Raw genomic sequence first — 26,349 nt, forward strand, 5'->3', positions numbered from 1 at the left:
TCATTGCGGTGGCTTCTCTTGTTGCAGAGCATGGGCTCTAGGCACGCGGGCTTCAGTAGTTGTGGCACACGGGCTCAGTAGTTGTGGCGCACGGGCTTAGTTGCCCGGCGGCATGTGGGATCTTCCCAGACCAGGGCTTGAACCCGTGTCCCCTGCATCAGCAGGCAGATTCTCAACCACTGCGCCACCAGGGAAGTCCCCCCCGGCTCCCAGTTTTAAGCGTTATCAGTTATGGAAGGCAAGCATTCTTGAGAAACAGGAACATTCCACACCACCAGTGAAACGCATCATGTCCACAGACCCCTCCCCCTCACTTGGAAGCCAAGGGGACCAACCAGGGAACAAAACCAGAGCCTTTGCCTGCCGGAAAGCCCAATTTCCATTCCCTGGTTGTTTTCCCCAGTTTGGGCCCCCGCGTGCCCAGCGAGCCTCACACAGAGGAATCTCTCTTCAGAGCCCGGAAGGTCGTGGCAGTCACGGCAAGTGTGGCCTACCTGCCATCTCCTTTTCGAAAAAGGGCCGGATCATCTCGCCGTACTTGGACTTGTCTGCCATGGCCTCTTTGAGCAGTTGCCCACAGCAGACTAGAGGAGAGAGGAACAGAAAGACGCCCGTTAAATTTTAAATAGAAGGAAGAATGAGAAAAAAAAAAAAAAAAAGACCCCCCCCAGTGCTGCCAGCTGCGAGGAAAAAAAAAAAGGTCACTGAAAGAAAATATAAAAGGGTTTTTCTGAGTGTGGGTGTGTGTCCAACTGAAAGTAAGTATTAAAAAGGAATAAAAAAGAAGCCGAGGAGGAAGATGTGGAATGAAAAAGAATGCATTTGGCAAAGAACATATTAAAAATGGACGGTGTGGAGAAGACATAGCAAGGAATGTCACCACCAGAGAAGGCCCCGCAGGGCCTCGGCGACACTCAGGATTGCTGGCCCCAGCCCCGGAGGGTGTTGAGAGCGAACGTTCTGGCGGAGAACCGCGTGGACCTGCGTGACGTCCATGTCCACGCTGTTATCACGCAGGGGAGGGTGGGGACGCTTCTTGTTTCCACAGCCCCCTGGGATGACGGGTCCACAGACATCATCAGTTTCTACCACAAAGGGACACACAGGTGCCTTCCTGTCACAAGCACCACTGTGTCTCTAGACCCCAGCCGGGGCCAACACACAGGGCGTGTCAGTTAACTAGTGTGGAAGAATTAACACAGCTGCCCTCTTCTTGGCTATGAAAACCTTAACGGCCAAAGCCAGAAGGGTCCAGCCATGTTTTCATGAGTTGGGAACTGCACAATCTTACTTTCTTAACTTTAAAGCTAAGGACTTTACTTCCTGCCTTAAAGAAACCAAAACCAGTCCTAAAATTAACTGCATAAAGTGAACGTTTAAGACGATGACCACCACCAAAGACGTATTCCTCCGTAATGACATGTTAATTCACTGTGTGATGGCAGTGATCGTATCCAGGGTGGCTGGCAGCTTTGCTCACTAAGGGAAATGTAAGGACTAATAAAGGCTGTCGGCTACTGAGACCTTCAGCTACGCCAAGCACTATGCTAGGCATGCTTTGTATTATCCAGTCCTCACAACAAACTGTTGCTTTTTAGATAAGGAAACTGAGAACTGAAGAGGCTGTATATACTGCTCTAGGTCACGGAGCCGGTAAGTGGCAGAGCTGGATTCACACCCAGGTCCGTGTGACATCAAACCTAGGCTTAGCTTCCAGCTCAGGACAGGAGGGAGGGGCAGGTATCATATTCACCTTCTGTCACAAAAAGCCATAAAACTTAACAAAATATAAGAGGCAACTCTTTTCAGGCACTGGACAAGACAGGCACGGGCTGTGATCCTTGAGAGAAGGGATACACACAAAGTGAGACCCTCACTCGCCCTGGATTTCGACCTACGGGCACTTTCCAAACCATGGCTCGGGAGAAGTGGAACCCAAACACAGCAGCAGGAAACAAGGATTGGAGTTTGGGGCCCTGAGGCAGCTGGACCATGTGGGACAGAATAATGGAGGCGGGAGTGGGCCAGGAGGGGTTCGGGAATCTGCATGAGGGTTTACTTGAGTCAATGCAAAACTGCACATGTGCAGGGGAGACTCCACAGGGCCTGGGAGACAAAAGCTACGGGGAAGCTGGGAACTGAGTGGCATCTGACAGCCAGAGTGAGAGATCTCGCTCAACACCCCAGACACGCAGGTGAGACTCCAGGAAGGCCACGCTTCGGGTGTAGGGATACACGAGCCCCAGGCGAATCCCACCCTAGTCCCACAGTAACAAAGACTAAAAATAAGCCTCAGTGGGGTCAAGTTGGTCCTCCAGTTATTTAACTGCCTGTTAGAACTCGATTCTTTTTCATGCAATATTCTCAAAGCAGGATCACACAATCCAGACTCTCAAGAATGTGAGAACCATAATGTCCAGCATATAATAAAAAACTACTTGAGAGGCAAACAAACAAACAAACAAACAAACCACCAGGAAAATGTGACCCCCTACAAGGAGAGAAAACAGGCCATAGAATCAGATCAAGAGATCACACAGATATCAGAATTTGCACATAAGAACTATAAAATGTCTATTATGAAAATGTTTAAACTTTAAAAGATAAATAAAATGAATGAAAAGATGGGGAATCTCAGCAGAGAAATGGAAACTATAAAAAAGAACCAGATGGAATTTCCAGAACTGGAAAATACAATATCTTAAATGGAAAACATCACTGGACGGGCTGCCATCAGTGAATCTGAAGACATGAAAACAGGCACTAGAAAGTATCCAAACTGAAGCAAAGAGAAGGTGGGGAGGGGACCGGAAAAAAAGAAAAGGAATAAAACCTCAGGGAGTTGGAGGACAATAGCAAACAGTTCAACATACATGTAACTGGAGTTCCAGAAAGGGGGGGGGTGAGGGAGGGAGAGAGAGAGAGAGAGAGAATATCTGAGAAAATAATGGGAGGAGAATTTCAAAATTTGATAAAAATATCAACCCACAGATCCAAGACTCTGATACCCCAGCAAAATAAACACAAAGTAAACCACACTTTGGTACATCATCGTTAAATTTCTGAAAACTAAACAGAAAATATTAGAAGCAGCTATGGGTGGGAGTAAGATGCTTTATATATAGGAGAACAAAGATAAAAATAATCTCTGAGTTCTCATCAGAAGCAATGCAACAGAATGAATCAACGCAACAACCAAATGACATGTTGAAAGTGTTAAGGTGGGGGGGACCCTGTCAACATAGATTTCTATAAGCAGCAAAAACATCCTTCAGTAACGAAGGTGAAATAAAGACGTTTTCAGACAGATGAAAGCTGAATTTCACCAGCAGACTTGCACTACAAGAAATGTTAAAGGAAGTTCTTTAGGTTGAAAGAAAATGATATCAGATGGATCTTGGATCTAAACAAAGGAGTGAAAAGTGTTGATATTGAGTATATATAAAAGCTCTTTCCCCCCATTTCTTGACTTAAAAAAATGACTGTTTAAAGCAAAAATAATTACAGTATACTGTAGGGTTTATAACATATGTAGAAATGAAATGTATGACTACAATTACACAAAGAACTAGAGCAAGGTGAAGGGAAATACACTGCTGTCAGGTTCTTGTGTTATACATGAAGAAGTATAATACTAATTCAAGATAGACTGTGATAAGTAATGGATAATAGTTAACCCCTAGAGCAACCACAAAGAAAATAAAGCAAAGAGATATAGCCAAAAAAGGCAACAGAGGAAATAAAATGGATTACTAAAAAAATAGTTGATCAATCCAAAAGTTGGCAGGAAAGGAGGAACAAAGAACAGATAACACAAGTAGAAGACAAAAAACCCAGAATGGTAGACTTGAAACCAACCATATAAAAAAATTACTTTAAATGGAAATGGACTAAACAATTAAAAGGCAGGAAATGTCAGGCTGAATTTTTTTTAAAGCAATTATATGTTGTATTCAAGACACATATTTAGAATATAAGACACATAGTTAAAAAAAAAAAGAATAGAGTATATACTTATCAGACAAAGTAGACTTTGAGAATTTACTGGAGAGGTAGAGGAGCATTTCCTAATGATAAAAGGATGATTTCATCAAGAAGAGATAATGATCCTTAGTGTATACCCACTTAACATAGCTTCAAATTACACGAAGCAAAGACTGGCAGAGAAATAGAGAAATCCACAGTTAAGAGTTGGAGATTTTAACGCACCTCTCTCAGTTACGGAAATAACAAGTAGAGAGAAATCATTAAGGACGTAGAAGAAATGAACAACACTATCAAACATCTTATCCTCATTGACATTCTTAGAGCACAATATTCAACAAAACCAGAATACATATTCTTTTCAAGTGCACATGGAATTCACCAATAGAGAGCATAGGCTGGTCCATAAAAAGTATCAATACATTTCAAAGGATTGAAATCATATAGGGTATGTTCTTTGACCAACATAGAATTAAAGAAACAAAGAAAAAAAAATGTGGAAAATTCCCAAATATTTGGGAAGTAAGCAATACACTTCTAAATAATATATGGGTCAGAAAAGAAACCACAAAGGAGATTAGAAAATATTTTGAACTGAATGATAAAACACAACACATTAAAATTTTGTGAGATGCAGCTAAAGAAGTGTTTGGAGAAAAGTGTGTAACATTAATGTTTATATTAGGAAAGAACGTTTTACAACTCCTGTCTATAGCCACCTCATTCTGCAAGATCCTGTGAAGACAGAACTGCTAACAGTCTTCTCTTCCTAGAGGTTCCAAGTACCAAGGCTTTAGACACACATGACCTGGGACTGCGTTGGGAGGAGCCCCGCCTCACCTCATTCCTTCCCCAAGCAGGGCCCACCTCCATCCTGAAGGGCCTCTCTTATTCTTTCTACATGTTCCCTATCTGTGTACCAAATAACATGCACTGCATATAGCAAGCACTCAGTGAGTAAAATTAATAGTATTTTAATAAAATGCTTCATGGTTGTTTCTGGTTAGAAAATTCATGCTCGGTGCAGGGAAAAAAAAAAAAAAGTCAGAATTGTGTAATACGTGATTCTACAAAGATAATCAGTTTGGTATATGGATGTTCCTTCAGATGTTTTCTTTTCTTTCTTTTTTTTTTTTCCAATAAATTTATTTATTTATTTATTTAATTTTTGGCTGCGTTGGGTCTTCGTTGCTGCACGCGGGCTTTCTCTAGTTGTGGTGAGTGGGGGCTACTCTCCGTTGCGGTGCGTGGGCTTCTCATTGCTGTGGCTTCTCTTGCTGTGGAGCACGGGCTCTAGGCACACGGGCTTCAGGAGTCGGGGCTCCCAGGCTCTAGAGTGCAGGCTCAGTAGTTGTGGCGCACGGGCTTAGTTGCTCTGCGGCATGTGGGATCTTCCCGGACCAGGGCTCGAACCCATGTCCCCTGCATTGGCAGGCGGATTCTTAACGACTGCGCCACCAGGGAAGCCCTCAGATGCTTTCTTGAACATAGACTAACACACTTTTTTGAACAAAAATGAGACCATTCGGGCTTCCCTGGTGGCGCAGTGGATTAGAATCTGCCTGCCAATGCAGGGGACATGGGTTCGATCCCTGGTCCGGGAAGATCCCAAGGGCCACGGAGCAACTAAGCCCGTGTGCCACAACTACTGAGCCTGCGCTCTAGAGTCCGCAAGCCACAGGTACTGAGCCCGCGAGCCACAACTACTGAAGCCCGTCCCGCAACAAGAGAAGCCACCTCAAGGAGAAGCCCGCTCACTGCAATGAAGAGTAGCCCCGCTCGCCGCAACTAGAGAAAGCCCGCGTGCGGCAACGAAGACCCGACACAGCCAAAAATAAATTAAAAAAAAAAAAAAGAGACCATTCCCTGAACACTGTTGAGTGACTTGCTTTCCACCCAGCCCCAACGTAACAGTATTTCACGGACATCGAGTCACTTTACAGGTTTCTTTTTAATAGCTGCCCAGAGCTTACTTTAACTAACCCCCTTGCGAACAGAGTTTGGGGTTGCCTTTATTTTTCATTATGCGTCCTTCACATCTCTTGTTGAATACTGTGGGGAGTGTTTCAGCAGAATAAAATCCTGGGCGTGAAATCACTGGACCAAAGGATTTGCACAATTAGCTTGGTAATCAGTAGTGGCCTTTATCTTTCAAAAGGTTGTGCCTGTTTATATACTCGCCAATTATAGACAGGAGCCTTTCAATAAACCTTGTTGGAGTGAGTGCTGGTTATTTGTTTGGAGACTTTTTCCCACGACCGAGAGGTTCATAAATGTGGAGATAAGACCCAAGGCAGGGGATGGCCAGGGGGGCCGGGCTGTTGGGGGGCTGGGCGGGCAGCTCCTGGAGCTTTGGGTGCAGACAGGCCTCTGCAGAGAGACCCTAACGGACAACTCAGTGCTTGCCTCTGCAGACCACAGGTCCCCTAAACAGGTTTACGGAAATCTCACGATGTCTTGTATTTCTCAAGAACACCTTTGAGAAATGTCAACTTTCTGAGCTAGTCTCCAAATGCTCAGTTATTGAAAAGAGGCCCAAAATGGCTCTTCTGCTACAAAAGCAAAAACCATGGTGAGCTTTTCTATTTTCATTTTTGGAAAACTCTAGGCGGGTAATTTCATTTCTTTGTGATTGGTGTGCTGAAAACAATTTAAGTTTTAAAATACTTTTCTTGAATGGGAGTGTCTGCATAAACAAACTTCGGCACAGCGACAATTAATTAAATGAAGCTGTGCACTATATTAAGGTATCACTGTTGTGTTTTTCAGACCCTCCCTCTGCCATTAAGGCTCTTCTCACTGTAACTCTTCATATGTCTTCACATAACAATAAGTGCAGGCACTTAAATAAACGTGGGCGCGGCCACAAGTAGACTGTGACTCATTCTTTACAAAGTCATCCCTAACCACAGCTGGAATTTTATGCTTGTAATACTCTTAAGAGGTAAACTCGGAAGGAGAAGGAATTATTTGAATAATTCCATTTAAAAAAAAAACTGGTGATACAAGCAAAAGCATTTTTTATCATAAAGTATCCAGGTGATTTTTCCATACTAATTAAATCAGAATACTACTATTTAGTATTTTTACTAAAATACTAATACAACTATTAGTGTTTTTTTTTCCATACTAGTCAGAATAATTGCTCAGTTCTCCACCTTTAATCTATGGGTATGATTTTTGTCATTGATTCCTGGCTGGGAATCTCAGTGGCTTTGGAATTTTAAGCTGGAGAAGACCTAACTGAAAAGCATTTTTATTCAAAACTTGATCTTTCTGGGGCGGTATGTATATATTTGTGTGTGTCAGTATACATGTATATCTGTATGGTGTATGTGTATCATTTGCGGGCATATACATGCATATTTCTATATTTCGGGGTGCAGGTCTCATGTCTCCTGCTTAAATAAAGTAGAGGTTATTGAGGCTTCTGGAGCACTGAAGTGGGAGGGGGTCAGTGCCTTTAACTCTCTCCAGTGCTGTGTGTCTGCTACAGCCTCCCTTCCAGCCCTTTATCCTCCTGAAACCAGGCTGGCATCCAAGACCATCTGGGACCACCCCAGGAAAGACCTGGAGGACTGATTTCAATATTTTCTCTCTTCCTGGTAAAATATTTATTGAAACCGTGCTGAGCTATAAGTCTTCCTCCGGTTCAGAAACTGTTTGCCTGTGAACACACTGACCTGGGTTGGGGGAACCAAACAAGACCGGAGAAAATAATTAAACAGCAGGTCCACATTATGCAAGAACTCCCCATCCTGCAGGGGCAGGATGGAGGTGCCTCTGGGGCAGAGCACAGAAAAACCACTGCGCCAAAGGACATAAAAAATGATGACCAGAAAACGTTCCAGCTCTTTGGGCTGCGGGCATGTTTTTATTGGTTAATGTTTTTATGGCCATATTCTTTGGGAGGCAAAAACCTTATCCCTGCAAAGATGGATTAAATGAAAATTGTTCGCAGCAGAGAGCAAGAAAGAGAAGTGATGCCGATCTCCTAACCGCTCCCGTAACACGGGAAGGTCTGGGAGGGCAGGAAGCAGGGGAGGCTCTAGAAGCCGGGCGGCCGCCGGGGCACTCACCGTTGACGAGGCCATATTTCTGGGCCAGGAGGGCGGCCTGCAGACTTTTCCCGCTGCCCATGGGCCCGCAAAGTAGCACCCTCGGGGTGAACGGGGCATTAGATCGATGCATGGTTTGGACATAGGTCAGAGCTGGAATGAGAGGATGTGAGGATAATAAACCAGGGTCCGAAAGAAAGGGAACCAGCTTACGACACCTCTGCCTGGGCTCTTTTAACGGCAGTAATTATTTCTCTCTTTTACAGCTCCGTGGAAACCCTCTGTGAATCTGCCGGGTAACCACAGGGTGAAGCTGCGGGGAAGGAATTACCCTTCAGGCCTGGGCACCAAGGCGGGAGGGGACAAGGAGAGGCGCAGAAGCCACCCTCCGAGCAGAGCACTGCCCTGAATCCCTCCGACACAGCACAGGGGCCGCACTGCCCTCCTGGTCCAAGGAGGGCGGGCTGTGTGGTTGGGGGCTGGTCCCGGGACACAGAACACACACTGAATACTGGGTTAGGGTGTTTCCAAATTGAATCTGGGCTGAGCCTCACCCTGAAGCCCCGGGACCAGGACGACCTCCTAGAGTCAGACACAGGCTTTGATAAACACGACAGGCCACGCGGGGGCCTCGTACTCGGGGACATCTAAAGGCCTTCGGAATTGGTGGAGGATAATTTGCAGCCGCGCTCCAGTGACACCAACTTTATTGCAAGTCTCCAAAGAGGCAGTGATCAAATGGGTCCCGGGAGAGGGCAGATGTAGCCCTGGCCCGGGGTGCCCCTGGCATCTGAGGAACAAAGAAGTAGGGAGACAGGGCTGAGGCGCATGCACCGTGGGGGGCACTGGATGCCCAAAGCTACTGAACATCAAACCAGGTCACCTCCCTCGAGAGTGGAGGGTAGAGGAGGGGGCACGAGCGGGCTGAGGAGGCCGTTGAAGGGCAGCCACTCGGCACCCGGGCGAGGGGAGCGGCCCGCCCGCTGAGGCCGAGGCCGGGGGTACCTCCTCCTCAGTCCCCCTTGCATCCAAAGGGGGTCTCCCTCCCCGGCCCCGCCTCCTGCCAGGGACCCTGGACCATCCTGCGCAGGTGCCGGGGCGCCTGAAGTCAGCACGTTGGCCCCTCGCCCGGGATGGAATCCATCCGAAGACAGGAAGGTGTCCCCGGGGACCACCCTGAAACCCGCGACAGGTGTGCAGGGTCTTCCAACCTTGTGCTTGACGTCGGGCCACCTCCCCGGCCTCTACCCACCAGGTGCTGTCACGCTCCCTAGCTGTGACAGCCACAAATGTCTCCAGACATTGCCACAAGTCCCGGTGTGGGGAGAGGGCAAAACTGAGAACCACTGGGATATGTTCACTGGGCAAATTTTGAACTCTCAAATCTTTGTAGGATTTTTTGATTGGAAGGGTCATGAGAGATACTATGACTCCCCTCTGTTTTAGAACTAAAGGCACAGGTAAGTTACCTGTCTTCAGGGTCAACATGATAACCAGCATCATCACGGCAGGGATGCATTTGCTGCTAAGCTAAACTCTACCAGCCTTATCTTATCTGATCCGTGCACGGTCCCACGAGGGATGTGCTTTTCTTGTCCCGATTTTACAGAGAGTTGGCAGGGCTGGGGCAACTCTCCCAAGCCCACTGCCATGGGTTACACTGTCCATCAGCGAGATGCACCCGGAGGAAGAGATAAAGACAGCAAGGCTGTCTTTATCCTCAGACCTTCCAGGATCCAGCCCATCTGAAGAGCACAAATACTACAGGCCAAGCAGCCTGCTTACAAATGATGCTTAATTTACAGTAAATAACCAAGTTAATTAGAAGTAATGATCCCCCAGACGGTCTCAACATCTAATTATTCTTTTAAAAAATATGTGGTTGCTGGATGCACTGCAGAGATATTAAAAAAACAACACAGAGAGAATTTTGCATTCCAATTTTCAATTTATCTCTCTGCATTATTAATTAATAATAATTAATATTCACTCACATTTTTATTTACAATTTCAGGCATGAATTCTTAATGAACGATCATATGAACTTTTAAATTTAATTAAGTAGTTTGGAAGTAATTAATGTGTAAATTCAGAATCATGGCATAAGATAAATGTTGTGGTTGTTTATCTTCGGAGTGCAGTGTTTGCTACTAAAGACTCTTCCGAGATGCGAAATCACTCGAAATTTATAAGGCATCCATAAGCCTGGCATTTTTCAAAGTAGCATCACTCTCCAGACATGGCCCCTCGTATACCAACCCCGAAGCTCCGGCTCTCGGTAAAGCAAAGCTGCTCAGACAACAAGGCCCCAGCAGGTGGGGGTCGGTGGGAAGGCCGGTCCAGGGAGCTCAGAACCACCTCCCCACCAAAACTAAACTTCTCTTGAAGAGATTTGAGAGAATATACCAAAAAAGGGCATCGTAAACCGTCAAGTGTCTTAAAATCCCTGCGGAGGTATTTTTATTGTGTCAGGCACCGGCATCGCACAGAAGGGGAAAACTGCGTGTGGAGACAACGGAAGCTCAGCAAGACTTTTAAAAAATGAGGGAGCTCCCTGGTGGTCCAGTGGTTAGGACTCCGCGCTTTCACTGGCAAGGGCCCGGGTTCGATCCCTGGTCAGGGAACTAAGACCCCAGAAGCCGCACAGCGTGGCCCAAAATAAAAATAAAAATAAAATGAAATAAATAAAAGAAAAAAATAAATTAAAAAAAATTGAAAATGATAAATGCAGCTGCCTTGGGGGAGAACTCTTCTAACTTTCCTTGTCTTTCGGGACCGGACGTTGAATCCTGATGATAGCAGCGTCCGATGGTTACTGAGCCGTTCTCTGCACCAGCTACTGGGCTCAGGGCGGCGGATACCTGCGTTGCAGGATCTCATGGCGCCCTCACCTAAGTCCGTGAGGAAGGAAGGATTTTTGTTCCCATTTTGGGGATGACAAAACTGAGGCTCAGAGGGGTTAAGAGAGTTGCCACAGACTGCACAGCTGACGTGTGGTGGGGCTGAGGTCACCTGGCTCCAAAGTCTCGGGACTCAATGGTCACACCCCTGACCCCCAAACAGGCCTGTTTCAGCCAGTTCTGGGAAGCTGCTGTGAACATTTGTTATTGTTCCCAGCGGCAGGGCCGTGCCCGGCATGTGATGGCCTAGCCCTGCCCTCAATGGGCTCAGGACACCTGAGTTGTGCTGTGGTTTTTTGGGTTTTGTGGCGCCGGTGGGTTTGGTTTGTACATTTGTTTGTTTGAATATTTATAAATTTTCTCTTCCTCCTCCTTCATCCTCAGGGCAAGACTTCTTGCTGCATGTCCCTCCCACCCCGGCCCTCACCTCTCCTCGCCCCACCCCATCACTGTCAAGTCCGCTGACCACGCGGGCTGTAGAATATTAGCCCAGGGTCTCAGAGGACGACGCTCCCAGGGACCCCAGACTCGTTTCTGGGCAGGGACCTTGGGCCTTCCGTGACTTGACTCCCGGGCTCCCAGGCACACCCTGGACACTGGCATCACTGCCAGAAGAGGTGACACCAGGAAGAGAAGGGTCGAGGGTCCACCCGGGTTTACCCTGGCAGAAGACGTCCACGCACGGCTGGTCGGCAGGGATGACTTTCAGGATTTTGGGGTACGAGGGGAGGATCCTGACGATGTCCCTGTGATACTCCAGCAGCCTCCGCGCCGTCTCCCCTTCCGAGACGCCCGCTGGCACTATCAGTCGGTTCTGGATTTCGGACTCGGGGGGCCAGTCGAAGGTGGTGTGATAGATCTCTGCAAGAGAGAGGGACACGTTTAGAGTTGCCCGCCCAAGCTGGGGGCGGGGCCTGAGGGTCCCAGGGGTGCTCGTCCGCCCACCCCGGCGGCACCGCACTCGGCTTTGGCTCCGGGGCTGCTCCCCCGTTGCTATTGACAACCACAAAGCGGTGATGACGCTCAGCACGAGGGGAAGGGTGGCCGTGACTTTCCGAGCGCATATTCTGTGCCAGGCTCCCACCCTCAGGCTCTCATTTCATCCTCACGGTGATCAGGTCACAAGGCAGGGCTTGGCGTTTTCAGCCTCAAGTCCAGGTGAGAAAACTGAGTCTCAGAGACACCGGGCAACTTGTCCCATGTCACACAGCTAGAAAGGGGCAGGGGCCACAAACCCGGGTCTGTCTGCTGCCCGGGCCTGAGAGTAAGTGCTCAGTGAGGGGTGGGCGGGGTTGTTATTAGGATTCCCTGTGAGACCCCACGGGGTGGTTGGGTGGAGGTGGAGACAGCCGTACCTCCCGTCTGAGGGTCGATTCTCTTCCCCAAATTTCTCTCAATCAGGACCGTGTCTGGAGCGCTCAGTACGACTGGGCAGAGAAGGAAAGAAGCAAAACGAGGCATGGTGGGCAGCACATCTGCTGTGTGTAAAGACATCAGAAGCACCGCCATCTCCCATCCCCAGCAAGGCCTTAAAAGAGAGGTCAGAACACAAACACGTAATCTCGGGACAGAGGGAGCCCACGCTTGAACACTTCACCCGAGGACAGGCTTCACTGTCCTCAATAACTCCGTGACATCTTTGTGCAGGACGCTTTTGCCACATTTGGGGATTATTTCCTAAAGAGAGTTTCTCAGATGTGAGATTCCTGAAACAAGGAATCACCAGGGTCAGAGCAAAACCCCACGTTTCTCGGAACAAGCCCTGAATGCATTTAGCTCCGTGGAAAATTCGACTGTGCTGTCCTTTTTCCTGCTGGGTCACAGGCCCATCAAACCCCCTTCCCGATGGTGCCTGGGCACCGGGGAGCCGTTGACACAGAGTGGAGCGCTCACTCGCGGGGGCTGCAGGTCTCGGGGGAGGGCTCTCCGGGCGCGGGTGGGGCTACTCACTGACATGTCTGGGGGAGACCCCGAGGGTCTGGATCATCAGGGCCTGCTCCCGAGTTTCAGGGATGCCATCCAGGATCCAGCCCTAGGCAGAGAATGTGGAAAGGTGCGCACCTATGTTTACTTTTTCAGATTTGTTTGGAATTACTATAACAGGAACATCATACCTTTATAGAAAGACTGGAACTTTTTTTTTTTTTAATTCAATTTGCTTTTATTAGAGAGTCACTTGTGTTTTGAACTATAGGAATTCTACAAAAATTATTGCATCTCTCTACTAAACAATAATTAGAACTAGATGTTTCATGATAACATTTTGGAAAGGATGGCAAAGTGGAAAAAAAAGGAAGTTTTGCAGAGTTACAAGTTACAAGTAGTTGAATGTCCATAACTATGGTAGTTGAATGTCCATAACTATGGGGATCCAATTAAGGGATTTTTTTTTAACATCTTTATTGGAGTATAATTGCTTTACAATGGTGTGTTAGTTTCTGCTTTATAACAAAGTGAATCAGTTATACATATACATATGTTCCCATATCTCTTCCCTCTTGCGTCTCCCTCCCTCCCACCCTCCCTATCCCACCCCTCTAAGTGGTCACAAACCACTGAGCTGATCTCCCTGTGCTATGTGGCTGCTTCCCACTAGCTATCTATTTTACGTTTGGTAGTGTATATATTTCCATGCCACTCTCTCACTTTGTCACAGCTTACCCTTCCCCCTCCCCATATCCTCAAGTCCATTCTCTAGTAGGAAGACTGGAACTTTTAAGGTAAGAGAAAATAAACGTTTCTGATAGCTGCCTCACCTCACTTAACAACTCCTCTCATAATATCACATCCCCTTCTGAATCTTACGTTTATAATGATAATCACACCATACATATTTTCTGTCCCGATTTTTTCCATCCCGTGTTATAACCACCACCGTATTTTCCCTGTCGGCCCACCTCCTCGCTGGCCATATAACATTCCACCGAGTGAGCTGCCTCACTCGCTGAGCTGTGCCCCACGACCAAACGCTTCACCTGCTGAGCGCTCGCACCGTTACCAATAACGCCGTAAGAACATCTCTGTGCTACAGCTCTTTCCACATGTCGGATTACTTCCTAAAGGGAGTTTCTCAGATATGAGAGAAAAGGAACCACCAAGGGCAAAACAAAAGCCCATTTTTCTTAAGAACAAGTCCCGAACAGAGCATTAAGAGGCCCGAGTTCAAGTTTCTGTTCCTAAGTGAACTCATTATAGGGCTGAAATCCCTCAGGCATCTTCTTGGATCAGCTGGGGAGCTGGTTTAGAAGATTTATTTTCATTAACCCTTTAAGTCCAATTGTGAGAGTCATATGATTGTTGTACACTCTGTGGGAACGCTAAAGAGCTGAAATAATAATGCTAGTCACTGGTGACACCACCGACCCAAACTAGCCACTGTTAACACTTAGGTGTATCTCCTTCCAGGCTTCACATACAGATATCTTTTCTCCTGGCTGGCGGGGCGGGTGGAGAAAATCACACTGCACATACTATTTTGTAGTCTGTTCTTTTCATATAGTGAGAACATTTCATGCATATTTTCCCATGTCACGGAATGCTCCTCTCCTGGGAGTTTTCGTAGCTGCCAGGCATTGCACGAATTGACCTGCCAAATGCTAATGAATCACATACTGCTGCTCACTTAGTTTCATTCCATTATTTAAAAAAAACTATTATTTAGGGACTTCCCTGGTGGTCCAGGGGTTAAGACTCCGTGCTTCCACTGCAGGGGGCACGGGATCGATCCCTGGTGGGGGAACTAAGATTCTACATGCTGCGCAGCGTGCGGCCGAAAAACAAACAAACAAAAACTATCATTTAAAAAGTGTTATATGTACATCTTGAGGTACACAGAATATCCTCATGATAAAGTTCTAAAAGTTGATACCTTCTTTTATAACTTTTGACACATTTTGCCACCTCATGCTACAAAATTGCCCACCAGTTTCTGAATCCAATGGCAGATAACCTGCTTCCCTGCATCTTTGTCAATGTCAGGCTTTATCCTGGGGGAAAATCTGTCCAGCAAAATAGAGTACACCGTAGCTGCTTTAATTTACATCTCTTTGATCACTAATGAGGTTCAATATTTTTTCCATATGTGTATTGGCTATTTGAATTTTTTCTTTTCCAAAATGTCCATTCATTCTGTCTATTCACTCTGCCCTTGGGGTTTTGTCCTCTTATTTGTTTACAGGAGCTCTTTACATGTTAAGAATATTAATGCGTTTTGGCAACTGCTACCACAGACTCTGAGAAAAATGATATTGCCAACATTTTCCACAGTTTGTCTTTTGTGTATGGTGTTGTTTCTGACACACAAGTTTTTGGCCAAATCAATCAGTGCTTTCCTCTTTGGATTCTGGTGTTGTGTGGATGTATAAAAAGGCCCTTGCCACTGCAAAAGCTGGTAAGTGTTCGCTTGCATTTAAACTGAGTTCTCTTAACAGTTTACTCTTTACACTGAAATATTTAAAAGAGCCACATTTTATTTTGGAAATGATGTGAGCCTTGATCTAATCTGTTTCTTTGTGGATCTCCAACTATCCCACGGTCATCTATGAAATAGCCTGTCCTCTCCCCTCTGAATGTCAACTTTTTTTGAGTCACAGCTACATGCTGATATGATGTTGGCTCTGGCATCCTTCTGCCTGTAGACTCTTGTGCCATCCTCACGCCATCTGAATTATCGCTGTTTTGTAATTTATTGTTCTATCTAATAGGAGATGCTCCTCCTTCTTTTTCTATTTTTCAAAAATTTGTTCCTCCAAGTAGGCAGAAGACTATTTTGTCAAGTTCCAAAAATATAAATTCTACAAGGTTGGGAATGACATTAAATGTATAGATTAATTTATGGAGAATGGACATTTTTATAATATCAAGTCAAAACATTATCTTCCTGGGAATCTCCTGGCAGTCCAGTGGTTAGGACTTGGCACTCTCCCTGCCGGGGCCCCGGGTTTGATCCCTAGTCTCGGAACTAAGATCCCACAAGCTGTGAGGCCAAAGAAAACCACAAAAAAACAAAAACCATGATCTTCCCATTTGCTTACGCTGTTTTCTTTTTAATGTACCTCAGCAATATTCACATTCAACAATTTCTAAAGTCCTTTCAAATCCTATGAGCCTAGAGTTATACACATATACACTAATGCCTTCAACTTGATGGTCAGATAAAATAGATAAAGTGAGCTTTGGAAGAGTGAAATAAAGACGCAAATTGTCTCAGCAGGTCTCCATTCTTTTTTTTTTTTTTTTTTTGGCTGCAGTAGAAAAGGATAGCTTTATTACTTTGCCAGGCAAAGGGGGACACAGCGGGCTCCTGCCTCGAAAAACTACGTGTCCCCTCAGGTCTCCATTCTGCAGTGAGGTGGGGTCAGACAGCCCCAAGTGGAAGCCCAGGTTTCTGATGCTGGCTCCCAGAAGGGACCCCCTTGCTCTCAGTCATTATAAGAACTTGCCTGCTGTAAGGTCAGAGGATGGACTGATAGGGTGAAGTCAGACCCAAGGTCACCCATAACTCATATAACACCTGATGTACAGAACACCGCGTGGTTGAGGGCAAGGAATGTCTTTCTTTTTAAAAAAAAGGGGGGAGCACATTTCTTCAATATTAAAATATTTAGTTTCCAACAGCCTCAACTGACAGTTAAAAAAAAAAGCTAAACAAATTTACAGAGTAAAGAGTATTGGAAAAATCAGGCATGCTTTCATTAATTTCTTAAATTATGCAGGAGAACGCGCAGCCACGGAGCCCCTGGATTCTAGAACTAATGAAGCAAAAGTGCAAAAAAAAATTTTTTTAACAGCCTTTTGCTCCCTCAAGTCCTTGTTATAGGCAACCAAGCGCTGGCTGCAGCTCTTAAAAAGAGCAAACACCTACAGACGTGCGTACCCCTCCAGGAACCAGGAAGCACAGGGTCTGAGAGCTCCCCCACTTACAGCTCTGGAAGCCAAACCCAAATGTTCTGAACTTTGGCTACATTCAGACCCCTTTATTTTGTCCTTATTTGGAGGGGAGGGAGTCGGAGCCCCCTGACTGCTTCTTCTAGGACGAGGGCTGGTAATTCTGTTTCGAATCCCTTTTTGAAGCTGAAAGAAGGTTGGAACCCCGCCTTCACTCAGCACTGAGAAAGACCTCCGCTTTTAATATTGCATTACTGAGCAATCATTATAATCTTGCCCATAAATTTGCAGCTGATATCAGTATGTGGTCCAAAGCTTTTAGAACTATTCAGGGGAACAGCTCTCGCCGACTGGAGAAAGCGGGCCTTCCAATTACACAGGAAAAGTGCAGCAAAATGAGGAACATCTCCCTAATTAGCTGGCCTCACTGGTGCATCATTCTGGTTTGGATGTGAAATTTAAGGAAGGAGAAGGTGGGTGGGGGGCGCTCGAAGCGAATCCCAGGCCCCCTGCCCTCCGGGTTACTCCTTCAGACTCAGGGAGACGGTGCCGTCACCCAGGTGCAAAGAAACGAGGTCCCTGGAGGACCTCTTAGGGCAGCACCCACACCCCACTGGCGCAGCTGTGGAGACCCTGCGTCCCCGCATCAGTCCGCTTGGGAAGGAAGGGCACAGTGACCACAGCCTCTGCGTCAGGGAGTGTGGGTCCTGGAGCATCCTCAAGATGGGAGCCCCAGGCTTAGCGCCTGCAAGAGATCTTCCTTCCCAGAGCTCTTGACTGTATAGAGGTTATACGCAACTGCCCAGTGGCAAAATGGACCACACTTCCAAGGGGAAACAGCACTTCTGGTCGAGAGCAAGCTAATGGCTGCAAATTCTGGCAAAGCAAGGAGTCACCGATCAGTCAGTAGCATCCGAGCAATGCCGGGATGGGACGCTGGTGAGGTGCATCGCGAGGGTCGCGGTTCTGACTTCCAGGAACGGCTGCATGCGGAGATAGCAGTCAGTCCCTAATTAGAATACATTATCCATCTTCCTGACACTTCAGTGAAATGTCGATTCCACTCTGGAGCTGCAGCTTTGTTCAGGGCAGGTTAATTGATATTCTGCTGCCTTCACGCGCCATACCCCTGTGGCTCGGCTCTGTTTTATCACACATCAAAAAGGCCGTATGCTCAGGGCACTCCCTGCACTGGCGCAGAGCTGGAGGTCTGCACAGCTGCGAGGGGTACGGTATCACAGGAGGGACAAGCACCGAGCAGATGTCACAGATGAAAAAAAGGGAAAGAAGAGCAGCCAGCCAGCCTAGGGAACAGGGCGAGGCCCAGCAGAGTGCTGCCGGAGGCCGAGTGGGCGGCCGGCTCTGTGTGACAATGGCCTCTTCTGCCCTCCTGACTGCTGTTAAAGCGCGGTTAGCGACTTCGCACTGCAGGACCACTTGCCCTCCGGGCCCCCTGCCTGTGTGATGCGGTGCCCCTTGTCTCCTCCTCTCTCCCCCAAAGGCCAGAGCGGGGTGCTCCCCTGGGCAGGTCTCCCTAGGACGCCCCGATCCAGCTCCCGGCTTCCAACTGCAGCCTCTGGAGCCTCCATCCCAGGTGTTCCCCGGAGCCGAATGCTGATTCCTCACCGTCCCAAGGAGGCAGACTGAGGCTGAAGGTTCGGATTCGATCCGACTCACTCAGCTCAGAGTGTGAACCGGGAGACACATCTCAAGATGCCTCATGGGCCGCCACCTCCCTCGCTTCTTTCTGATGAAACGTTATACGGTTTCCCAACATATAAAAGAGGAAAAAAACGGGAGATTTTTATCAGCCAGAAAAGAAATGCATATTAAAAGATCAAGTTTGGGGGCTTCTCTGGTGGCGCAGTGGTTGAGAGTCTGCCTGCCAATGCAGGGGACACGGGTTCGAGCCCTGGTCTGGGAGGATCCCACATGCCACGGAGCAACTGGGCCCGTGAGCCACAACTACTGAGCCTGCGCGTCTGGAGCCTGTGCTCCGCAACAAGAGAGGCCGCGATAGTGAGAGGCCCGCGCACCGCGATGATGCGTGGCCCCTGCTTGCCGCAACTGGAGAAAGCCCTCGCACAGAAACGAAGACCCAACACAGCCAAAAATAAATAAATAAATTTATAAAAAAAAAATAAAAGAAGAAAAGATCAAGTTTGGGGCTTCCCTGGTGGCGCAGTGGTTGAGAATCTGCCTGCCAATGCAGGGCACACGGGTTCGAGCCCTGGTCTCAGAAGATCCCACATGCCACGGAGCAACTAAGCCCATGCGCCACAACTACTAAGCCTGCGCATCTGGAGCCTGGGCTCAGCAACAAGAGAGGCCGCAATAGTGAGAGGCCCGCGCACCGCGATGAAGAGTGGCCCCCGCTCGCCACAGCTAGAGAAAGCCCTCGCACAGAAACGAAGACCCAACACAGCCAAAAATAAATAAATAAAAAATAAATAAATTTATTTAGAAAAAAGATCAAGTTTGGGAAATTGATGTGTTTCAAGACAATCGGTGAGAACAATTTGGATGAATACAAAAAAATGTTGACATCAAATAGCCCCAGTACTGGTTCCTTTGGTTCATACAGAAACATGACAGTCTTAGCCTGCCGTGGCATCTTAGGACGCCTTCCACATGCAACTCATCTGAAAGGTGACTAGCGGGAAGTTTTACTTTGAAGTTTCATCTCGAACAATAGGCAACACCTGCTGGCATTCCTGACCACGTTCAAGCACACGCTGCAGCAGGATGAGATACTCTGTAACTCGCTTGCACACCGGCTCTGCTGCCCTGCCGAGGCTTTGCCTGGCCGTTTCCTGTGCACAGCCCCAAAACGCACGTGCCCAGACAGGCTGAGATGGGCAGGAGAGATGTTTCTAAACAACCGACAGTGCCAAGTTTCACCCTTGCTAGCAAATCAGTGGACACAGGCCTGACGTTTTTCTATACAAAGGTGAATGTGGGAAAATCCGTACTCCTAGGTCGGCAGGTTAGAAGCCACTGATCTCCAGGGTGTTAAAATTTGGTAAAGCATGAATGTGAATGTTTAAGAGGCTTTTTATTCGTTCCCAAATAGCTAAAAAATGTTTTAAAGTCAAATTCATATAAAACGTCTGTGGGGCCGCCCTGCAGAGGAAGATACAGTCAGAAAAACACACTGTTGCGTCCCCAGCGGACCAGTCCCACCGCAGCTCCGAGGCTGGGCGATGCCGAGATGACCCACCGCAGAGATAACGTGCTTCACGGCATCACGTCTAGTTCCCAGGTTCAGACACAGTGGCCTCTGGTTGAAAGCACAAGAAATGGATAATCCAACAACGTCCAGTTAATGGGTCCATTCCTTCCAAACACTTTAGAGCATGTCTGTGGTGTAGACCCATCTCTTCAGAAACAAGATTAGTCTGTTAGGGTGTCAGTTTATCACGCTGGTGAAGAGCAGGGCCTTGGCAATCAGCCTGTGCCACTGCCAGCTGTGGGACTTTCAACCAGGGACTCAGTCCCTTGGGGCCTCATTCTCCTTCTCTGCAAAACGGGGACACTGACAGCAATCTACCCCACAGCTGCTGGGACGATTAAATGAGGACCATAAACAAACAGACACATAAACAACAACAAAACGAGCACAGTGCCTGGCGATGGGGAAATGACCCGGTCCATGTTAACTGGTTTTATCATTATTATACTTTTGAGCAAGGTGAACTCTGTTCTTTTCCTCTACCTCCTGCCAGGAAGGAACCCCCACTTAAGACTGTAGAACTTAAGGGACTTCCCTGGCAGTCCAGTGGTTAAGACTTTACCTTCCAATGCAGGGGGTGCAGGTTCAATCCCTGGTCAGGGAGCTAAGATCCCACATGCCTCAGGGCCAAAAAACCAAAACGTAAAGCAGAAGCAATATTGCAACAAGTTCAATAAAGACTTTAAAAATGGTCCACATCAAAAAAAAAAAAATCTTAAACACAAAAAAGACTGTAGAACTGAATATAAAGAATTCATTTCAAAAGGCAATCTCAGGACTTCCCTGGTGGTCCAGTGGTTAAGACCTTGCACTGCCGATGCAGGGGACACGGGTTCGATCCCTGGACGGGGAACTAAGATCCCACATGCTGCGCGGTATGGCCAAAAGATTAAAAAAAAAAAAAAAAAAGGCAATCTCTTGGAAAGAGCAGTAACTGGCATCCCAGATGTGACCTGAGGAACGCTTTCTAATCAACGAGGATGTAGGAAAAACACATTTCAATAAAAGTGAGGGAGCCTAGCGAGTCGTGGGCTGGCGCACACCCGCTCCAGCGTGCTCATACGTTTTCCAGTGCCTGCCCAGGAGCCTGCCCAGGGAGTTTGCTCCTCTGAAACCATTGTCAGGAGCCACCTGGGCTGCCAGCCTGGGTCCAGCACATGGGAAACAACAATCATGCTTTTACAGTGGGCTGGGCATTTCCACAGGAAGACCTGGGGTGCATTCATTCATTCATTCACCCATCCATTCATCAATTCATTGGTGTATTTATCCACCACTGTGTGTGGTACACTGTTCTTTCATATTGAAAAGTTCAGAAGCCCTGGGTTTGGGGGCTTGTCCAATAGATAGCACCTGGGGGTGATCAGTCACTGGTTCATGTAACTAACTCCCCCGCCCCCCGCAAGTCTGGCTGACCCAACTCTGTTACTTAGGACTCTTTCCTAATTCGCCATTTGACTTGTGCAAGGCACTGAACTTCATCTGTAAAACGAGAGGATTGGACCAGGCAACTTCTAGCAAAGACATTTATGGTCTAACAAAGACATTTTAAGAGTGAACAGCTATTCATAATTATGCAGGGAAAATAGGCATCAACCAGGACGAGGGACTGCCCTGCCTCTAAGGGTCTTTGCACATTAAAACATGATAATTTACTTGCAATCATGCAGCCTGATTCTCCTGTGAAATTCTGCCAGCTCCCGAAATCATGAAAAGAAGGGGGAAACCCCCGTAGGCAGTGGGGGCAGACCTTGGGGGCCGCTGACAAGCTACCTGGGTCTGATCAACACCTGTAATGACTCTTCTCCCAGGGAATTCCGAAGTACCCACTGAAGGTCAAGTGCTGGGTCTGAGTTGGGTACACACGTCAGCCCAGAGCTCCTGGCCTCACTCTCAGAGGCTGCAATGGCCCGAGTTCACTGACCCGATGGTTTCTCAGACCGCATTCCTCTCTCTCTCCATTCCAAATCCACTGAGCCTGGCACGGCTCAAAGCCAAGCAGCCAGCCTGTTGATTCACGCCTCCTCCTCAAGCTGGCGCTCTCTCCGCCTTATCCTGGGACCGCCACACCTGTCCATCGGGCCCTGGTGCAGGGAAAGCACTGGCCATGGGCAGAGTTGTGGCTGGGTCACAACTCTGGAGCCTTGCGATCGTCAATCACCTAAGCCTTGAGTCTTAGTCTGTAAAATGGGGGCAGTCAGACCTACCTAAGAGAAAATCCCTGCAACGATTGCATAAGATTATTGATAACAAGTGTGATGACAAAGCTCCTGACCCAAAGCAGGCGCCTCACAGACGCCGGTGCCTTTCTCTCTCCTAAGAACCGTCTGCGGTGCAAGGGCATTTGCATTTCCGCAGGCGAAAGAGGTTGAATCTCCAAGTGGCTGACTTTACAAGGCTGCCGTTTCAGGCCCCAAAAGGTGGGCAGTAGTCTGGGGGATGCTCTGGGCCTCACCTTCCCCAGGAACAGCTGTCCCTCCATCCCCTCCCTCGGTGGGTGCTGGCCACCACTGGTCACTTTCCCTCTCTCTGGCTGTCCCCGGCGTGTCTGGGTCATTTCCTTCAGAAACACATCCCATTTTCATTCCCTCTCTCCCAGTCAAAACAGCCTTCTCCCGCGGGCTCAGTTCCCTGGGGACATTCACTCTCAGCCCACCCGGAGGCCGGGACCGCTTTCCACATCTTCCTAAGCTCATCTCAACTCGGGCCTGTGGTCTCCTGCTGCCAGAGGCTAGACACCACAGCGCTGCTCCAGGAAAAACCCAACCTGACCAGCTGTGGAAAGCGCAACGTGAGAGGATCGATTACGTGTTCAGAGAATGAGAACACATCAGTCTAAAGACTAGTGAATTCCACGCAGTCTCAACAAATAAAAGGCACGCCAAAATATATATATACGCTTGCTCTGGTATTCTAACCAATACTCTCATTTATAATTAATATTATAGGTAGTAGGTTTATAATTAAAATTGGGGGTAGTTAATATGTTACAGATTATAGCTAAAAATCATCCACTTTAGTTTCCACAGTTCTTTCAAATCCCACTGACTGACGGTATTAAGCTACAAGGGGACCCCCAGACCCCCACATACCAACTGTTTAACAATCTCCTTATCTGCAAAGTAGGGCTAATGCTGATGGGCCCACACTTCCTGGTGTTCAAGGTTAGGTGCAGTGGTGAGCATGCAGCTCGAGGTCTGGCCAATTGCAGGTGCTGGAGAACGGCAGCTGCGACCGTCTCCGGTCTCTGGCACACGCCATGTTTTCACGGTTGACAGCTAGCTGCAAAACTAAGCCACACCAAGAGCCTGGGAATGGGGGATTGAGGATGCCCCTCTGTTCCGTCCTCCTGGTGGGCGTTTCCAGCTCTCGGGAGGCAGGTCTCTGATCCGGCCCCTGGATCCGACCTCAACCTGCCAAGGGTGACGTGGTTGGTGGTTCTGAGTCCAATGCGGTCTCCAGTATCACTGGGCCTCTCCAACGCTCTCTGCTGCTCCGAAGCCCATTTACAGTGGCTCGAACATCAGGCTCTGTCCTGCATTCCAGCCATCTCTTTTCCCTCCCCGACGGCAGTGAGAAGGATCCTAAGGGCATCCCAGGCATCTGAGGCCCACAGAGCACCCGGGGTGCCTGCTGCTTAGCCAGCAGATAAGTGGGCCACACATGCCATGAACAAGCCCGAGACCACACCGCAGGGTCCAGAAACACCCACAAACGAGGGACCCACAAGGGGGTACTCACGGCCTCCAGCCCGGCCCGCAGAGCCCTGCCTTGCCGTGATGCATGCCGTTCAGTTCTCCGAGTGGAGTTCAGACCTCCCCTCCAGATGCCCAGCCATCCTGACTGCATTTGTGTTAGAGGAACACACAGCCCCGGGCCTCAGCAGAGCTGTTGATCAATAAACCCGCACTCCTCAGAGGATGCGATTGACATCTACAAACCCGCGAGTGTCAGAACAACGGCAAGAAAATCCCGTGTTCCCACCATCAGAGGATGAGAGCTGCGTAATTCATGCCAGCCCAGTGACGCCGCCAGGAGAAGTAAAACAAACAGCGGGGGGTTCTGTAGACCAGAATCGGGCTCCTGGCGTTCCGTTAGCGTTTCCACTATAAAATACTCACTCCCGTTACGGGCGGGGACGCGTCAATCTGTGACCAGACAGGAAAAAGTAAACAAGAGTCTAGAAACCTGCCAAGTAAATGTTAGACTTTCGGTTCCACAGTCAGAAGCGTGCTCCAGCGACACCTCCTTTATCATGAAGTAATGGAGCGTCTCCACGATATGAAATGAGATCAAAAAGAAGTTAACCTGTGAACGCAAAGTCTCACTTTGCATTTTCTGTAAAGGAAACACCTCCAACCTGCACTGATCACGGGAGGCGGGGGGGAGCGACCCCCTTCCGGGGTGCCTCGGAGACCTTCTCCCTGACTTAGCAAGCTGGGGACGTGGTCAAAGTTTTGCCTGTGGTGATGTCGTTCTGCAGCTCAAGGAGGGAGATGACGTGGTGCCAGACACTGGCACTTGCTGGATTTCTGGAAGAGCAGTTCTTTTTTCAGGCAACACACGTATCCTTCCTTTGGGTCAGCAGCGGGGCTCCGGCACTGCAGCCTCCTTTTCTGTAAAGTGGGAGAATCACAGGGCTAAACGCCTACCTGCACCACTAGCCACGGGCCCGTGAAAGCGGGCACTCTGTTTCCTTCGTTCTGTTTTGTCCCTCACACAACCTAGAATGGTCCCTGTCACACAGCAGGTGCCTGTTAAGTCTTGGTTGTTGAAAACCTCGCAGGACAGCTGTGCGGATCTCACCAGAAAGTGCCTCCGAGCGTGGCAGTGACTTGCACCATGTGCCAGTCAAGGCTGGTTCACGCCTATTGGTACCTTTACCTCAATGGACCCACAATGCTCCCCAGCACCTGTGCTGGGCTTAGTGCTGGCCTTCGGTGTTTTGTTTTTTAAATTTTTATTGGAGTATAGTTGACTTACAATGTTGTGTTAGTTTCAGGTGTAAGCAAGGTGAATCAGTTATACGTATACATATATCCATTCTTTTTCAGATTCTTTTCCCATATAGGTTATTACAGAACATTGAGTGGAGCTCCCTGTGCTGTACACTAGATCCTTATGAGTTATGTATTTTATATACAGTAGTGTGTATATGTTAATCCCAATCTCCTAATTTATCCCTCCCCCACCCCACGTTTCCCCTTCAGTAACCATAAGTTTGATTTCGAAGTCTGTGAGTCGGTTTCTGCTTTGTAAATAAGTTCCTCTGTATCACTTTTTATTAGATTCCACACGTAAATGATATCACACGATTTTTATTCTTCTGATCTTCACCACAGTCTCAGGCCTGACGAGTCATGGGGTGGGTTGATATTTTCTGAACTCGCTGAAGGAGGGGCCTGCTTGCATCCCATTTAAGTAACCACAGGTCTCCGGGGAAACGTTCCGTTTTTCACGCCTTTGCTTTTTGTGGAGGCGTTGGGAAGACTTCCTGACCAGCAGCTGGGGATGAGGAGACGGTTAGAACTCAGCACCCTGAGCGCAGGCTGGGGCGGTGTCCCTCCGCAGGCCTCTGCCGGGCCGCCCCGGGGGACACGGGCGCAACAGGTCAATCTGTGTTATCAGGCTGTGTTATCCGCTCCGGTGTGTGGCACTCCGAGCACCCTGGTTTGGCAAACAGAAAGGAGAGGTGCTGCAACACAGAGCACGACCGAGGAGGGCGCTGACTCCCACGTGGGCGCCGAGCGTGCCCATCCCTGCCTAGGTCACACTAAAGGTCGCTGCCGACGGCCCGGCTCAGCCTGCAGGGGCTTCTTGCCTTACACCTGGCAAGAACCAGCCCTAACCTCCGGAGCAGTGAACTCCAGCCCAAGTGGACGCTCACAGAAGGAAAGAAAAGCCAAGGGCAATGGACAGAAACCAGGGCCGGGGAGGCTCCAGGTAGTTTTGAAATTTCATTGTTTTTCCCTCCAGGCACTACAATTAAAAGACTGCTGGGACTTCCCTGGTGGCGCAGTGGTTAAGACTCTGCGCTCCCAATGCAGGGGGCCTGGGTTCGATCCCTGATGAGGGAACTAAGATCCCACATGCCGCAACTAAGAGCTCGCATGCTGCAACTAAAGATCCCACACGCTGCAACTAAGACCGGCACAGCCAAATAGATAAATAAAATAAACATTAAAAAAAAAAAGACTGCTAACTCTCATCCAAGCAGGTACGGGATGTTCCAGAACGCACAGGAGCAATGATTCCAAAAGCATGCTGTGGGCTTGCTGGCGGGTCACGA

The 26,349-nt window shown here is 48.2% G+C and overlaps 1 protein-coding gene across 4 annotated transcripts in view; it reads right to left on the reverse strand.

Moving 5' to 3' along the window:
- The window catches only part of AK8 (adenylate kinase 8), a 132,634-nt gene that overhangs the window by 72,456 nt on the left and 33,829 nt on the right, over window positions 1–26,349 (reverse strand). For 2 of the 4 annotated variants that reach the window (XM_057548866.1, XM_007194447.3), the window contains 5 exons: window positions 12,893–12,974; window positions 12,298–12,369; window positions 11,603–11,803; window positions 8,064–8,195; window positions 495–584 (listed from right to left, as the gene is read on the reverse strand). In XM_057548866.1, the coding sequence (XP_057404849.1) occupies window positions 495–584; window positions 8,064–8,195; window positions 11,603–11,803; window positions 12,298–12,369; window positions 12,893–12,974 (577 nt within the window). The remainder of the gene's footprint in view (window positions 1–494; window positions 585–8,063; window positions 8,196–11,602; window positions 11,804–12,297; window positions 12,370–12,892; window positions 12,975–26,349) is intronic. The other 2 variants (XM_057548865.1, XM_007194448.3) reach the window with 2 other exon arrangements.

Source organism: Balaenoptera acutorostrata, chromosome 6 (assembly GCF_949987535.1).
Source record: "Balaenoptera acutorostrata chromosome 6, mBalAcu1.1, whole genome shotgun sequence".
In the NCBI taxonomy this organism is placed as follows: domain Eukaryota; kingdom Metazoa; phylum Chordata; class Mammalia; order Artiodactyla; family Balaenopteridae; genus Balaenoptera; species Balaenoptera acutorostrata.